We start from the raw sequence: 18,301 nt of genomic DNA on the forward strand, positions 1-18,301 counted from the left end.
AAAAATATTTTTGTCCTTGCTCACTGTGATGGAAGAAGTTGAATTGCACTTGCCTTCAAGCTGCTGCAGTCTTCAGTCTGCTACAGTATTCAGTGATTGAATAAATTACACAGCAGTTTCTTCACATCAGTGACAATCCATCTGATTTTTCTGACATTTGCAAGTAATTTGTGCGTGTTAATCATTAACCTCATGGCATCTTTATCAAAAGACTTGAATAATGCACGTCTGTTCACGTGAACAGGAAAAAGCACAGTGTTAGGATTAGTCATGCATTACAGCCACACAGCCACATACACATGCTCGTACCGAAAGTGCGGTTTCACCCACACACCCCCTGCCCAGACAGAGTCCAAACACTGGTTCAGGAAAGCCGTTCTGGTTTATTACAAAGAAAGGGAGCTTTAAAGGTGGTCAGAAAATACAATATTGGTCTGTTTTTCGTACTATGGGTTTTCCCTTTCCTATGAAATGCTTCTATTCAAATAGCTGCAGCTGAAATATCTCCACCCCCTTGTTTTTTCCCCCACAATACAGGTGTCCTTGCTCAGGCCTTCCATGTCAACTTTATCCATTTCGTTTAATTGGTCTTAAGTGCACAGGGTAACACACGTGATTCCACGTCTGACAGCTCAACATACTGGTCACTAATTTTTTTGTCTTTTTGACTTTTATTTTGTTTCTACCACATAATGCCATTTCTGTTCACCTCCTAAAAACGAGGTCAAGCATAGTTACTTCTTCCAAAATAGACGCCATGTATATATATATAGATACATCTATCTATATATATCATATATATACACATTCATACATACATATCTTTATTCATGTGATGTCAAAAAAATTAAAAAAATTTACACGTTTATTACAAAATCGTAACAAAGACTGAAAGGTTTCGTATTCATTCTGGAACAATGTTTCTCAGTAAGCTCACAACCGCCTGGTCCACGGGTTGTGCCCAACAACTTTCACTGAAATAGTCTGATCGGGATTTATTGAAGCTAAGCAGAAAACAGCTCACCGGATGAGCAACGCAGGTGGATGGAGAAAAAGAAATGGGAAATGGAAAAAGAAAACGGGGGAAACGAAAAAAGCACCTCCTTGATGTTAATGACAGGGCTGCACGTCCTTCCAAACGACGACAGGAGAGAAGCAAGTTTCCCACATAAAAAAAAAAAAAAAAAAACAGAAAACAATTTTTGTGTTCTTTTATTACTAAATAGTGCAACAATGAACATTGCATTTTCTTTTGCCCTTGTGTATTCACATGTATTGGATTTGTCTTTGTGTCTGTCCTGTTTGTTAGCGCAGTGCACTTCGGAAAACAAAGCGCAAACTGCGTTTTTCTTTAATACCAATGGATGTGTTTGTGTGCTGTACTGCAACTTCAAAGACTCCAGGCAAACACCAAAAGGGGCTTTCCATCAGAGGAGTAAACAAAACATTGACCCTGCTCGAAATGAAATGGAGGGAGAAGAAGAAAAAAAAACGTAAGAGGGGAATTTAAAAACAGAATGAAAATATAAAGAGGTTTTGTGTTTGGGCAGCACATAATTTGTAAGGCAGGGCCCCTCCCCCGAGTTCTCAGTTCTTGAGGAATAAAACCAGGTTTTTGTGGTCAGGCAGGTCGGCTGGCTGTCTGTTGCCGCTGACGGACTCTGCTTCAGAAGGCCTGCTGGGCCGGATTGTAATTGAAGGTGGTGGGCACGTGAGGCCGCTCCTCTAGCTTGTCGTATTCCAGGTGAAACTCCTGAGACCACAGAAAACCACAAAACTGATGTTCATGTACACTTATATACAAACAAACTTTATTTCAATATTCAGTGAGATATTATATATACACACACACACACACACACACAACCAATAGTCATTCAAGCGATTAGTCGACTAATCACATTTCTATTAATTTAATTACTTAAGTATATAAGCCTTTCATAGATAGCCTATCCCACGCTCAAGCGCAGCCATTTAAAGCTTGCCGCAAAGCACCTGCAAAAGTAATGACTATGAATGTGCCTGAAAATATAGTAAGGAGATTTTGTAATTATTTATTAATAAACTAGTGTTTTCTGGGTCAGTAAGGCTGCAAAGATGAAGTTAACAATGTTGACTTGCCATCTCCACAGTACATTGTACACATCTTCAGAGAAAAATGCATTTTTATAATAATTTACGATAATAATATAATATATAATGTAATATCCAAAATATCTAAATTCTAACACATAATACTAATGATAATCTGAAAAAGTCTAAAATTTTCAGGAGAAAAATTATAATGTTTGAATAAAGATTCTCAAAATTAACATTTTACAAATGGATGAACATATCATTTGCTTTTATTATATTGTATCGTGTTTATTTAATCATTATATGGAGCATCCTGCTCTCTAGTTATTGTATCTTGAGATAGCTTGCATCATATCATTTACAAACTTGTATTGTTCAGCACTATTATTAACATTCCATGTCATTACTATAATATTTTTTTCTGCTGCACAAACCAGATGTTAGGTTTATTTACCCATATGAGCAAGTGTCTGTAGCTGAAGGAGGACACCGAATTCAGTATCTTTACCTTAGCGACCTTCCTCCAGTTATGACAATCAAAGAAGTAGTATGTTCCTCTCTCGTAGGTGTTGGTCTTTAGCGTGGGCTCCATGCCAGGTGCTCTTGTGATCCAAACCCTTTCTTCTTTATGGTACCGCCAGTCCCGGTTGAAGCTGCAAACAAACAAAATGTTCCATTTAACCTTTCAACTTCAGCCATTGGTTGGTTACCAGCAAAACTGTCTGGACAAAGATTCCTCGAACGACTTGATCAACAGGACGTACAGCTCAACAGCAGCGAGGAGTTGTAAGAGGTCTCCTCCGTTCATGTAGTAGAGGTAAAACAGCAGGTCTTCACCGTATCGTCCCAGTTTTATTGCAGCCAGCTGTACAGAGCACATTATGAGGTCAGCGAGATCCACATATAACAATTTCAGTCTGGTTTTATTGACGTGTATATAACCTCACCTTGTCCCTTATGTGAATGTTGGTTAAGTACTCTGAGGGAACATGGAAGTCTAAAAAACAATTGCATTTATTACTGAAGAGCCAAAATGAGTTGGTCATCTCTAGAGATTAGGTCAAATGAACTCTTACCGATGTCTTGTGGTCGACATGGAGCTGAAGCCCAGGGAGATGCAAACTTAGGATACAGATTCCTACACGTTAAAATAAAATTAATGTGTGGACAAAAAGAGAATAATGTCAAGTAATCATTCATTTGGAACAAAAGAAAATATCTCACTCTGGAGAGTTGAGGTTGAGTCCTAGTGTTGTTAGGTCGCTTCCTAAAGCCAGGTGAACCATCCCAGGGTCCGTCTCAGCTGCCCGGATGAATGTCAGGAGTCCAATCATCCCAAACTGATCCGTCACCATTCCTGAGGGAATGTTAGTTACCTTGCCTAGAAAAGAAGAGAATAAATGTCAAATGTGATTGAGTGTCCGGTGAACAGGGGTTCTACATCTTTTGATCAAATCATTTCCATTAATTTTCCAGCAGATGCAGAATTTTTTGATTTGTGCAAAAAGGATTTTCTAGTCAATTAAACTTTTTTAAAGTATTTTATTTCAGCTAGTTGCCAAGGTCACTCAGATCACTCAGTCAATCATCTTCATAACTAAAACTGAATGAAAAAAAGGAATAAAAACTATATAGACAAAAATGAAAAAAAAAATGACAAAAACAAATAATGAAATTCCTAAAACTTACACTACAACAAAACCCTCAAAACACTCAAATTCAAAATATTAATAAAAATATATTATTCCAATGGTCCAAAAAAATAACTGTTTCTGGTCAGATTAAATATTCAGAATTCTAGTGTAATTTTATTTTAGTTACTCTTAACCTAGCTACCTACAAATAATACATATTTGTATATCATATTATTGTACAGTCGTGGCCAAAAGTTTTGAGAATTACATAAATATTAGTTTTCAAAAATGTTTGCTGCTAAACTGCTTTTAGATCTTTGTTTCAGTTGTTTCTGTGATGTACTGAAATATAATTACAAGCACTTCATACGTTTCAAAGGCTTTTATCGACAATTACATGACATTTATGCAAAGAGTCAGTATTTGCAGTGTTGGCCCTTCTTTTTCAGGACTTCTGCAATTCGACTGGGCATGCTCTCTGTGACGAGTGGGGCGGGGCCGAGGGACATGGGAGCGAGGCCGGTGGAGTGATTGGAGATGAGCTACACCTGTTCAACCCACCGGTCTCGAGGCCCACGGAGGAGATGGAAGGATATAAAACTGGAGCGACGACAGTGAAGGACGAGAGGGGACCAGGCCTGGGCTTTTAGTTGTGTTTTGGTTTTTATTTGCGCGCACTAGTCGTCCGTGAGGGGCTGGTGCGCTGTTTTGTGTTTATTTTGTTTTATTAAAATGTTGTTTGATTGTCCGCCGGTTCCCGCCTCCTTTTTCCGGATGAATACAAAGGTTTAATTCATTACACTCTCAATCAACTTCTGGGCCAAATCCTGACTGATAGCAACCCATTCTTTCATAATCACTTCTTGGAGTTTGTCAGAATTAGTGGGTTTTTGTTTGTCCACCCGCCTCTTGAGGATTGACCACAAGTTCTCAATGGGATTAAGATCTGGGGAGATTCCAGGCCATGGACCCAAAATTTCAACATTCTGGTCCCCGAGCCACTTAGGTATCACTTTTGCCTTATGGCACAGTGCTCCATCGTGCTGGAAAATGCATTGTTCTTCACCAAACAGTTGTTGGATTGTTGGAAGACGTTGCTGTTTGAGGGTGTTTTGGTACCATTCTTTATTCATGGCTGTGTTTTTGGGCAGAATTGTGAGTGAGCCCACTCCCTTGGATGAGAAGCAACCCCACACATGAATGGTGTCAGGATGCTTTACTGTTGGCATGACACAGGACTGATGGTAGCGCTCACCTTTTCTTCTCCGGACAAGCCTTTTTCCAGATGCCCCAAACAATCGGAAAGGGGCTTCATCAGAGAATATGACTTTGCCCCAGTCCTCAGCAGTCCATTCACTATACTTTCTGCAAAAGATCAATCTGTCCCTGATGTTTTTTTTGGAGAGAAGTGGCTTCTTTGCTGCCCTTCTTGACACCAGGCCATCTTCTAAAAGTCTTGGCCTCACTGTGCGTGCAGATGCGCTCACACCTGCCTGCTGCCATTCCTGAGCAAGCTCTGCACTGGTGGCACTCCGATCCCGCAGCTGAATCCTCTTTAGGAGACGATCCTGGCGCTTGCTGGACTTTCTTGGACGCCCTGAAGCCTTCTTTACAAGAATTGAACCTCTTTCCTTGAAGTTCTTGATGATCCTATAAATATAGGATCATCAAGAACTTATAGGACCTTAGGTGCAATCTTAGTAGCCACAATATCCTTGCCTGTGAAGAAATTTTTATGCAACGCAAAGATGGTTGCATGCGTTTCTTTGCAGGTCACCATGGTTAACAATGGAAGAACAATGATTTCAAGCATCACCCTCCTTTTAACATGTCAAGTCTGCCATTCTAACCCAATCAGCCTGACATAATGATCTCCAGCCTTGTGCTCGTCAACATTCTCACCTGAGTTAACAAGACGATTACTGAAATGATCTCAGCAGGTCCTTTAATGACAGCAATGAAATGCAGTGGAAAGGTTTTTTTGGGATTAAGTTAATTTTCATGGCAAAGAAGGACTATGCAATTCATCTGATCACTCTTCATAACATTCTGGAGTATATGCAAATTGCTATTATAAAAACTTAAGCAGCAACTTTTCCAATTTTCAATATTTATGTAATTCTCAAAACTTTTGGCCACGACTGTACATATATTACAGGCCAATTTATACACAATTGTTTTGGTCACAATAAAAACTACTGATTATTTTTAAATAAGGAACGATGTGTCTTTTTACTTTATCATTCATTAACATTTAAATTGAAATTATTTTATATAAAAATATATTTTTATGTTGTAAGTTATTTTGATTTATAATAAAAATTTCCATTATTTAATGATGATTTAAGATGTTAAGGATTTCCATTGGAGTTGGAATTATTATTATCATTATTATTTTTAAATTTTTCAAAAGGTGGGTCCTAATGCTATTTCATGTATTCTGAGTTATTTACACTGTTAAAGAGTTGCATTCTCATGCTAAACATGGCCAGTTTAAAAAAAAACGATTTGGACATATGACGGAGTATTTCTGTGCCAAATATTCTCCTTCGGGGTTTGAATAAGTTTCTGAAAGTTTTTTCGAGCATGGCTCTTTATGATGTCATAGAGAGCAGAACTCCTTGTATGGGCACTTCTTCCAGAAGAGTGTGAGCACACAGCAAATAAAGCGAGCGCGAGCACCCATCAACGTGCTTGATTAGGGCTAAGGGAGTCGTCGGCAGCGCTACAAAGAACCCAGCATTAAGGGAACAGTCAATGCAGTTTGTTTTTCCAGGACAGCTACAGAGTTTCACAGGTGTGTTTGTTCCTGTTTTTCAGTGACAAATGTTTTATAAACAAGACCCAGTTAGATGCTGGATTTGCAGATTGTTTGATACTGAAAGATGGAGCAGTCCCAGTGCTAAAAAAATCCAGGTCATGAGCTGGAATGAGGCGACGAGTAAAACTGCATCAAACTTCTGTGTTTTGTTGCCAATTGGTCCGTGACTCTTATGATCCGCACACGGCACACCTCCAGGAGCTCTGCTGTTTTCGGAAAGAATTGTAAAGCTGTATCTTTCTTTTATAAATCTGATAAAAGTAAAGACTCTTCGAAGATATGAAGGATGCAATACTAATACATAGGTACTCAAAATTAACATTAGATTGGCGAAAATGTGTGCATTATGTCCCTGAACTGGGAACCCTGACTGTTGGGAATCCTTCTGGAACAGATTCTTGAATAAAAAACTTGCACATGGTTTGTTTTATTCAGCAGGCATGCTTTTGGCAGTTGTCTGAAATACAGTGGTGTATGTTGCTAGAGAGCCTCACCATCAGGCAACACCTGGATCCCCTTCTTTTGCTGGTTGTTATTCTGTGCTGATGATGTCTTGTCGCCGGGAAACTTGGGTCCATCTGCACTTGAGCTGCCCTTTCCTGAAGAGTTCAAGCTCTGTGGAGACACCACAATGAGTTAACGGTCAAGCAATCATCACTTAAATTTTAACAGCCGCACATCCTTACCCATCCTGCAAAACAATGTCACATGTTATTTAAGCAATTGTTCTCTGAAGCTTATGAAAGATCAAATTCAGGCAATACTGACTGATTTGCTTTCATCCGTGCTCAATGTTGAGTCCTTGTAGTTGGGCCCTGGCAGGGCTGGGAAGTCTTCGTTGTGAATGGAAAAGTCCTGCGACTGTTCGTTCGATGGCTTTGTGACCATTCCAACTATGAAGAGATGCATTTTAACAAAGGTTTGTGGGTTATTGTGAGGAAATCAAAATAAAACCACTGACCTTGTCATGCATTTACAACACATCATCATTTGAAGAAAAAGCATGCTTAATCAAAGTCTAAGAGGGTTTCGATTTCAGCCAAGTAATGCGACTGTGTAAAATGAACTCGTACCATAAGGTGCCCTTCCAGCCAGCGGATTATGCAACGGTGTAGGGTTGCCATTTCCCTCCCTCCGACTTCTGTCTGCAAGTGCTGGGAATTCTGAGAGGTCTATTCCGGTCACATTTTCACTCCCATCTACCACAATAGTGGAAAGAATAAAATGATGAGTTCTTTCTCTCTCCAGAACACAATTTAAGCGTCATGGTTCCCTTCATGGTGTATCATCACAAAGCACGCTCCATACAGCACTCACCTGTCCCGTTGAAGATGTTATTGGGTAAGGAGTTCATGCCAAACCCCTGGCTCCGGCCCATTCCAAATCCTGACATACTACAATGACACACATGAGGATTTGACCCTTTTGTTAAGGTCACTCTTAATCTGTCTTGTTTGGCCTTATCTTGGTCTAAGGTGAAAGTTAATTAAAATACATTATATGTATTTAAGATTATGAGAAGCCACTTTTTAACATCATCTTTAATTTGAGCAATAAACAAAGGAGATTTCAAGCTTTCAGTGTGCACAAGCCATAATGTTCCTAAAAAAAGAGGACCTTATAAAATATCACAAACCGTTGTGCATCTTCAAATATATTCTAACAAAAACAGTTATTTTAAATTGTAATAATATTTCACAATATTGCAGTTTGACTGTATTTTTGTTCAAATAAATGCAGCTTTGGTGAGCAAAAGAGACTTCTTTCAAAAACATAAAAAATCTTCCACTACAGTCTAAAGCTTGGGATTGATATCTTACTTTTTTAACTACATACATGCATTTTAATGCTTTGCAGACTTACACATTTGGTTTTCTATGACATTTATGAATTCTACTTGTAAACCTTTTAATTTTGCTGACACAGAACGACTTGGGACAGTCTTGGTTGTATCAGAATTGGCTAAATGTACAAACCAATCATAAATAATCTTTTTTTTTTTTTAGTGTTTTATTTCTGTTCTTGAGCTTCCTGTTTAATGATAAAAGCGCAACTTTCAGCAATTATTGCAAATAAAAAATGTAATCAATTTAAAATTAAAAGTATACATTTAAAATTAGTAAAATAAACATACAATTACATTCATATAACTGTAATGTTTATTCTATTATATTTTTGGGCTGTTCAAAAACTACTAGCCCAACTCTTAATCCTTACTGACAGTTTTAAAAAGCCTTACCAGTGTTTACTCCCTCTCGTTTGGCCAGTCTTACCTGTTGATGGTGAATGGCTGGCGTGCTGGCTGCTGCTTAGGCATGCAGATAATGCTAGGAGAGCTGCGGTTAGGGCTACCCAGGCCAGAGCTGCCCATACTGTTGGTCCTGCCGCTCATGCCCATGCCCTGCCCTACCTGTGAACTCATCATGTTCCTGGAGTTCATAGGCAGGATGCCTCTGCGGAACATCAGCAAAGCCGGGATTAAGCAGATCACATCATATATCAACATATATCATGCAGAGGAGATGGCATACCTGTTCGGCGAAGGTGGTGTGTGAAGGGACATTGTTGGGACGCCTGTTGTTGGGGTGCTATGGCTCGGTAACTGAGTGCCTTGTGTTAAACTCCGGTTTAATTGAGGGTTGTTGTTGCTCATGCCTCGTATTGAGAAACCTAGTGCACCTACAAAATGAGTCAGGCAGAGAAACACGGATCGAATGGTGCTTAGAATCAGAGTATATTGTGTTTTTATTAGCAGCACAAAAACTTTTCAGTACTATAAACTGGGCTGAAGACTTGTACTCACTTTGAGGACCATACAAACTCGCACCAAGCTGTGACAATTGACCTGACGATGACGGCGAGGGAGATGGCAGCATCTGAAAACAAAGAGAAGATAAAACATCTCACTTGATTTGGCATGCTTGGCAAACATTATGTGGCAACAAATTAGACACAGACATTAGAAAGACATTTACACATTTATATTTACATATAGATTACAACTCAAATGTTTGTGGTCAGTAAGAGTTTTTCCATGTTTTTGAATATAGTTTATGATCACCCAGTCGGCATTTATTTGATCAAAAATACAGTAATATCATTAAACATTATTATAATTTAAATGAAACATTTTCTATTTTAATATATTTTAAAATATAATTTATTCCTGTAATGCAAAGCTGAATTTTCAGCATTATTACTCCAGTCTCCAATGTCACATGATCCTTTAGAAATCATTATAATATACTGATTTGGAGCTCAAGAAAACACTTATTATTATTATAAATGTTGAAAAACAGCTGTGCTGTTTAATATCTTTGTGTAAACTGATTTCTTTTCACTATTTCATGAATAAAAAGTTTAAAAGAACAGTGTCTTTACTGACAATCTGGATCAAATTAATACAATCTTTCAGAATTAAAACAATTTCTTAAAAATAAATTTGAAGAGTACTGTATATGTCTCAGAAACATTTATCTCTCTATATTTCACTTACTGACAAAACACTTTTTTTTAGCCAATTCAACAATTAAAGACAAATGACGCACATTAGATGTGTATTTGCTTCATCTGTGTATTTTATCACTGTAATGCTGCCATGAATGAGACGAAATTCAGTTCATCACAACTTCCAGTTCAGTTCTCATAAAACGGCACCCATTCATGTGTCCAAACTTTTGACTAGAGATGTTCCGATACCCTTTTTCTCTTCCCTGATACGATACCTGGGCTCAGGGTATCGGCCGATACCGAGTACTGAATCCGATACCCGGGTGTGTATCTGTATATACAGCTCTATATACTACTAGCCCTGTGTAAAATGCTAGAATTATTTTATGGTGTGCTTCAGACTTATCCCTTAATAAAACATGAACAAATACATGGTGAACTACTGTATTCATTAACAGTATTTTTATTATCTGACATGAATTTGACAGTAATATTATTTATTTTCTTAAGCGAAAAAGAACTTCAAATGCAGCCAAAAATCTAACACCACAAACTAAAAAAGGTATTTTAGTTTTACAATATAACTGTATATAACTGTATTTTACAATATAACTGTAAAAAACTGCAACAAATAAGTCTAGGAATATAAAAAATGATATATTAATCAGATAATCTCTTTACAACAAAACAAGTAAAAAACAAGAAACCGTCTAGGCATAATTATTATTATTAATAGAGACGTATTATTATTACTACATAGAGACATAGCTAAATCTACTGTAGGCTACAACAGTAGCTTTATATATTGTCAATTTACTCACGTTAAATCGAACAGTTTTCTCAAATGAAATGGTAAATTCTCATGAAGTGACGGTATATGCGTTCGTGTCCTCATATAGTGACACACGGAATGAGACTACAAAACAGTGAATTCCCGCGCATCTGTGCCCGTCTCCCACAGAGATGTAGAATTTGCAGGAGTAATATTTAAATAGTATTTTGCAGTTTAATATTAACAGACACTAGTATATATATTCGGCTACAGTCTGGAGCCCTGCGCTTAGACTAACACGGAAGCGAGTGAACGCAGCTGGGGGTAACGAATATACTCAAACTTACTAGCGGTACTACAGAGACGCTGGTATCATCACATTTTTTAATTTTCAACACCGACTTGGTAGTGAATTGCCAGTACTTGTGGCATCCCTAGTCGCCGTTTTACTGTCTGGTTGGTCCAGTCTGAAATACTGCTAAACGGCGGACATACTGCTAACCACTGATCTATAATATAGAAGCGGCTTCACTGTCTGTTGGCAGTTTGATGAGCGATCCAGTGATATATAGATCAGTGCTGCTAACACGTTTTTATTTCTTCTTCGCTGCTCTAAACAGGGGTTGCTTGTGGCAACACAGCACAACTTCCTGTGTTTTCAATGCATTCTGAGCAGCGAAGAAGAACCGTGCAGCGGTAAGGCAAAGCTAGCGGTCATAACTAGGTCTTGTTTAAGAAAATGGTATCGGATCGGTATATGGGTTCATGTACTCGCCGATGCCAGAATTTGTTGTGGTATCGGTGATATTTCCGATACTAGTATCGGAATCGGAACAACTCTACTTTTGATTGGTACTGTATATAGCTTACATAAACACAATATATATATACAGGACCTAAAATTAACACTCGCCAAGCGCCAAATGAGAGTACAAATCAGTGTTGGCGAGTCCATGTAATAGTTTCAGTCACCAGTTGTTGGGTACAACTTTTATGAATTATAACAATGCAATGAAGTGAAAACAACTTTTTTTTTTTAAAGAGGTTCTGTTTCTGACATAATTTAATAAAATAATATTTTCCAAAAACAAGATCATAGTTATTAGCTGTTCTGTCATAAACCACAAGAGCAAAGTGAATAATAGGATAAAAACAAACTGATAAGGTCAGAGCAGTGTTGGCCAGCTTGACCTTTGACATGGTTCTAATAACTTGTACCTGAGAAGATTTTGCTGCTTCATTTTGGAAGATTAACTTTTCACTTCTTTATAACCCGAGAATGCGGCGACACATACCTGGGGTTACGCCGCCTAAACACTACAGTGAAGTGTAGTCTGAAAGGCTACATGTTTGGCTGTTCGACATAAGCTGAGCCGCTTCTTACAGCACACCAGTAGCATTTCAACAGACTAAAACACACACAATTATGTCAAAATGTGCGGTTTTGGCGAGTTACCTTGTAAACGTAGTCTTAAATGAGTTCAAGTCTTAAATGACCATAACGAGTTGGGAGAAAATAAGATGTGTGTCAGATCAGCATCATGTGAATCAGGTTTTAAAGAGACAGCGCTGATTTTAAAGTGAAACCTGCTGAAGTCTGTCATTGATGTAACTCAAAGAACAAAAGAAAAAGAAAAATCCTTGGACTGTCCTAGTTGCCGATTAACTTTTATAGCTTCAATAAAGATTAATCTGTATAGTTTATGCAGAATATAGTTTATGTGAAGTTTGTTTTAAAATCACATTAATTAAAAGTTGTTATATATTTCAGAGCCTATTAAATGTTAAAAATAATAGCTTTCAATTATTCTGTAATGTTGAATGGCTATAATTAATGGGTCAAACTGAGGAAGAATGCACCAGTAAGACAAATTAAAACCATTGTAAATACGTTTAGTTATTGTAGTAGTAATAACTGCCTGAAACAAGGTAACTGTGTAGGGCAAACCAGCAGGTTTATGCAGAAAGCACAGCTTTTCCAAATGTAAACATCTAAAATTAATAAATAATAATAATATATCTTTTTTTCCAGTTTAATATTTACAGACACCGTCTATATATATATATATATATATATATATATATATCAGAATCATGGAAAGGGCCCTACTAATGTAGCAAACGAATATGATAAACTCATTGTGAAAGTAAAAGATGGGGACATTGTTGTTTATTTACTTAGCATTGACTCTCTCCAACTAGGTGACAACGTAGCATTAAATCACCTTTCAACAGATTCAAGCCACCACCGCATAGTAGTGATGCAAGGGTCGAGTTTTTTTTCCAACCCGCGGGTCCTGCTCTTATGAAATTATTTGGCCTGCTCCAGCCCACCCAGCAAATAAAGTAAAATGTATTGACCCACCCCAACCCGACCCTTGCATCAGAGACATCATGCAAGTTACGTTGCTACATATGCCTTCATACTGTAACCTTATCAAAGTACCTAATGAAATATGAAAATAGATATTCCAAATATTTAATATAGGCTTTAGGGAATTGCACACAACATACATGGATTAAAAAAAAAAAAGTATTGCCCGCCACGCAAATAAAGTTACAACTTCTTTACCCGCCCCAACCCGAAACCCAAAATATATAAAATATTATGCCAATATTTGTCAGTCTATCAGACCTCCAGTCCACAAAAGCATTCGACACAACTAACATAACCATCATCATTTAACTAATATCAACTTACGTCTTTCTCCGATCGATGCGGGAACATTGACTGCTGGGCATAGTACAAGCTCTCATCAGGGTAGTCACTTTCGACCCCCTCCCCAAACTTCTTTCTCGTTGCACTGAACATTCCGTTTGTCACCTACAGAAAACAAGAGATGGTTTAAACCAAGATATTTAATTCCTGACCCAAAATCACACTTGACTATCTTTCCCCACATCTAGTAGACCTATCATTAACAAGTTCTTCTATACAGTGCAACTGAGAACTTGTAATAAATAATGAATTACCACTGTAGAACAAGACCCAAGGATTATAAAAAGGCATTATAAAAAGGTTCAGACTATTTTGTCAACCCAGGTTACACCTAAATATTACAATTAGATGAAACTAGTCGACTAGTTTCATGCTATAAGAACATTTAATCCTGCTATGGCGTTACGATGTTAAATAAATAATGTATTCATCCATTCAAAACAAAGCAGATATTTGCCGTACGGTTGAAAAACATATAAATATCGCTTTGCAAACTGACACCTGACAACACTCACAAAAACGGATTTTATTCATCAGCTAAATCCACGAAAAAAAACATAAATTACTAACGTTAGCCAGATACTTCAACAAAGTCCCATTTCCATTTACCGCAACATTATTAATAAAACTAAAACTGGTTCCTACATGTTATGAATATAATTACAAGTAGAAATAAATAAAATAAATAACAGCATGTCGCGAAATATTCTCATTTAACGTTATATAAAGCTAGTTAGCTTTGTCGTTAGCTGTGTGACTTAGCTGCTTAAAATAACACATTTTCGGCATAAACAAAGGTTTTAATAGAAACCAGAACACATTGAAACATCTAATCTATACTAGCCGTGGTGTTTTAGGTTTATAACAGATGTCTGTCCATGCATAATACATGTATCTATCTGTTTAAATGGCTTAGGCCTGAGTTTCGGCTGTCTGTTTTTGTTAGCGCTCAACGCTAGTCGGCTAACTCTGGCCTCGAACAAAAACAGAAACCAGTAAAGCTGTGCAAACATGTCAATGCCTTCATTCAACGACTTCATATCTGCTTGGATATGCGCATAACGCTGCAATTGTTCAGCTGGCCCTGTATATGCGATGGAAAGCCTGTATTTTTGGTGAAAAAGGAATTGACTAACCGCATTAATTTACTCTCTCCTCGCAGATCCAAGATGGCTGTGTATCCTACATGCGAGAATGCTGGGGGAATAGCCTTTACCCTCTGACCCCTTGACCTTCAGTTTATTTCATACTAGAGTGAAAATTGTGCTGGACACTGTCTGATGTGTATTAGATACTCAAAAGGACACTTGTGAGATTTTGATTATGTTATATTGGGATTAAACAGATTATATCTGCAACATCATTGGCACACAGTTTCAGTAGCTGATATTTTGCAATTATAATATTTTATAATAATATTTTGTAATCAGTCATTTAAAAAACCCTGTTTAGAATGCAGATTATTTTATAATCATACATAATATTTATAATATAGATTTTACATCTGTGATTCTGCAGCCAAATGCAGCTAACGCATTAAGCATTCATACATTTGCACAATAATTTGATGTGTCTGACACAAAAGGGTTTTTAAGATTGAGATGTAAAACATTTTGCTGATGAGTCTATGGCCTGTTTAGGTCTATGTTACACTCAACTTACACTCAACTGCAGCTTGAAAAAAATAACTGATAACATATATTTAGCCAGTGATCATCACAAAATAATGCCAGATTGGGTGATCTTGCATCACATTAAAGGGGTTTCTTAGAATAATGTTAACCTAAGACCATATTTTAGTCATAAATCCAAAGCCACGAGTATCATGCTAGTAGCATTTCGTCATGATCTTAATTTTTCTAACAGAAAATATGGTCAGTATGCATGATAATGCTATATTTATTTCATAATCCTTTGTAAAATATGCTTTTATGTAACAATATACAAATCTAGAGTGAACAAAATCTATGAAAGACATCTGTTAGTTCCACACGCAGTACAAGACTCACAGATACATTCCATTCAGCAAATCTGCCTGAATCCAGATTTAAGCTTTTCACAGTTTGAAATTTTGGTTCCTATTTCTAATGTATATTATACCTCAACCCCTTAGAAAAACCTCAAATAAGTGGTTAAATAGCTCTCAGAGGTTTATGTTGAACGTTTAGATTTTAAATCACATTTAGTTGTGGTTGTTAAATGACTTGATCCCATTTCCTACTTTCTGTCTGTGTCCATATGTGAAGTGGTACTCAGGCCTTTCTGACAGCACTTGAGGGTACTCAGTTATATAGTCTAAATCACTGGAGACCTTTAATAGACTACTAGGAGTGCAATATCATTAAGTGTTGCATTTACCCATAGAAGTGATTTACGACTTTTGGATTAAGGGAACCATATTAATTTTTGATAGGGAGAAAAATTATATCTGAAGTGTAGAAAATGTTCGAAAAACAACTTCAAGTCTGGTTTGATCTCAATGGTGAAACTAGAACTATATTTATATATAGGGCTGCATGATTAAACGAACGCGATTAATTGCGATTGTCATGAGCATTTAGTCAGTAAAGACGGTTCTGTGATTAGCAGTAAATCTCCATCAGCTGCTTTCAGGTGGAGCAGCATTAACTACACAGAGCAACAGTTCTCTGACAAGCTATGCTATGAAATTGTTCTCGATAATGAAAACTGTTTGCGTATCTTCTAAGTGAACTAAGGCTCTGAGTAGTAAAAGCTGCTCCATCTGAGAGCACGTGAAAATACAACATTTAATAACATATTTTTTAACTCCAAATTCTGTTTAATTGTGCAGTCTTAATATATAAGTATATTAGAGGTGGAACGATACATGTATTCGTACCGAACCGTCACAGTATGGACACCTTGGTTTGGTGCATGAGGCCTTACAGCGAATATTTTATAATAAAGGTTTCATATATGGTACATTATTAATTTGTTTTGTAATGCTTTTATGTTCATAATCATTAAATACTATTAAAATACTGAGAACAAAAATAAACACATAAACACGTTCATATTTGATAAAGTACCAATTGCTCTGTCAAGTTAGCAATAATGGAGATGTGTGTGCACGGGCGCCGTCGTGATCACTTCAATTGTTTCCTTATACCAGCAGAATCAACTTTAAGCACTTATTGTCTTATTAATAATGCGTCACTGTATAAAGGTCTGCTTTTATTTGTGTACACTCACAATATAAACAAATCATTGTGCTTCTGTAAAATAAAGAATACAAATAGGATGTCACTTTCTGCCATTTGAGTTATTTGTAAACTAAATCAAATATATTTCAAGAATTGATTCCTTGTATGTATATACATACTGCAGATTATTTATGTAATAATGTAATCATGTTAAATATTTTCACAGGGGGAAAAATTTAATTTGTACTACTGTCTGTTCAAAATAATTTAAAAGAAACCAAGCATAGTAGATTAGCTTTTTTCCCCTGCTGTACCGAAATTGTATCGAACCATGACCTTACGTACCGAACAGTGACATCTGTGCACTGTTCCACCCCAATATATATATATATATATATATATATATATATATATATATATATATATGTATGTTCTAAAATCTAAAATCATAAATATTATTATATTTTTATATTTATATTATATTATTTATTTCTCATTCCTACTCTTAAACATCCTAAATCCAAATACTGTGGTAAACAGCCTCTGCTGGTTATCCAACTGATCAAGTCTTGTCTTTGGGGTGGTGCACTCGAGTGGTCTCTGTTATGCAGAGGGTCCTAACTGAGATAATTGCTTAAATAGAAGGTCTCAGATGACCCTCAAATTCCTTAAAGGTGCTCTAAGCGATGCCGGGAGTCGTAACTTCTTGTTGACTTTCAAATTGTTGTCAAACAAAACGGAGGCTAGCTAGAATGGGAAGGAGCGTGCGGGATGTCATCTCTGCTGCTGTCTGAGACTGGCAGGGCAGTGTCAGTTGAACACAGGAGCATGAAACACCACACTCCCGCCCATCGTCTCATTCATTGTGGCAAAAATGCTTGATAGTAAATGAAGATCTATGTTTTCTGCAACCTGGTAGGCCGAAAGGAACATTCAAGTTTTTATCTTGTCTATTCAATGTGCCATTCATAAGACATTTATGGTCCCATGTACCCTTATTTTATGAACCTTTATTTTGCTTCTGAAGAGAACATGTATGTGGACAGAGAAGATGGGAAATGTTGTGTGAGGTGCTGTCACCTTCGTGCACTCAGAGAGATGTCATCGTTTCTTAGTAGGCGACTTGAAGGAGATGTCCCTTGATCGTATTCTAGACCTGAGTAGTTACGTCTCCTTCCAGCCAGAGCTTCTGCCTTCGATGAACTGGTCAAACTCTTCCTGAGTGACAACCACCTGAGCAACCTGCCACCAGAACTGCAAAACCTGCAGAAACTCCAGCTTCTAGCCTTGGACTTCAATTGTTTCGAGGAGCTTCCTCTGGTCGTATGCAGCTTCTTTCAGCTAAACATCCTCTATCTCGGTAATAACTGACTGTACAGACTGCTGAAGGAACTGTGGCAACTCACCGAGCTAAAAACCTTGTGGCTGGAGACATATTTCTACACCAAGTTTCCTCGAGTAATATGTGAGCTTCCCAACATCAAGACCATGCATTTGGGATACAATCAGCTACATAGATTACCGGCTGAGCTCGAGTGACTGGAGTAGGGTGCAGGGATCACTGGAAGAGAATGAGTGAAGAAGATCAGTCAAGAATGGTAGATCAAGCTGCTATACAAAGAGCATGCTGATACTGACGAGTTTTTGTACTGCAGAGGAAGACTG

General features: G+C 37.3%; 1 protein-coding gene and 1 pseudogene across 1 annotated transcript; one reads left to right on the forward strand and one right to left on the reverse strand.

Moving 5' to 3' along the window:
* Nucleotides 1-1,600: 1,600 nt before the first annotated feature.
* Nucleotides 1,601-14,746, reverse strand: LOC132133084 (CCR4-NOT transcription complex subunit 2-like). Its single transcript, XM_059545785.1, has 15 exons — nucleotides 14,609-14,746; nucleotides 13,455-13,577; nucleotides 9,335-9,407; nucleotides 9,063-9,210; nucleotides 8,805-8,984; nucleotides 7,849-7,925; nucleotides 7,605-7,730; nucleotides 7,300-7,424; nucleotides 7,026-7,146; nucleotides 3,301-3,457; nucleotides 3,153-3,214; nucleotides 3,024-3,073; nucleotides 2,841-2,941; nucleotides 2,585-2,729; nucleotides 1,601-1,753 (listed from the first exon to the last, which is right to left on the reverse strand). The coding sequence occupies exons 2-15, from the start codon at nucleotides 13,563-13,565 to the stop codon at nucleotides 1,667-1,669; spliced, it is 1,563 nt and encodes a 520-aa protein (XP_059401768.1). The 5' UTR covers nucleotides 13,566-13,577; nucleotides 14,609-14,746; the 3' UTR covers nucleotides 1,601-1,666.
* Nucleotides 14,747-17,687: 2,941 nt separating this feature from the next.
* On the forward strand, nucleotides 17,688-18,175 carry LOC132133346 (leucine-rich repeat-containing protein 10-like; annotated as a pseudogene).
* The last annotated feature ends 126 nt before the right edge of the window (nucleotides 18,176-18,301 follow it).

Source organism: Carassius carassius, chromosome 50, assembly GCF_963082965.1.
Source record: "Carassius carassius chromosome 50, fCarCar2.1, whole genome shotgun sequence".
In the NCBI taxonomy this organism is placed as follows: Eukaryota; Metazoa; Chordata; class Actinopteri; order Cypriniformes; family Cyprinidae; genus Carassius; species Carassius carassius.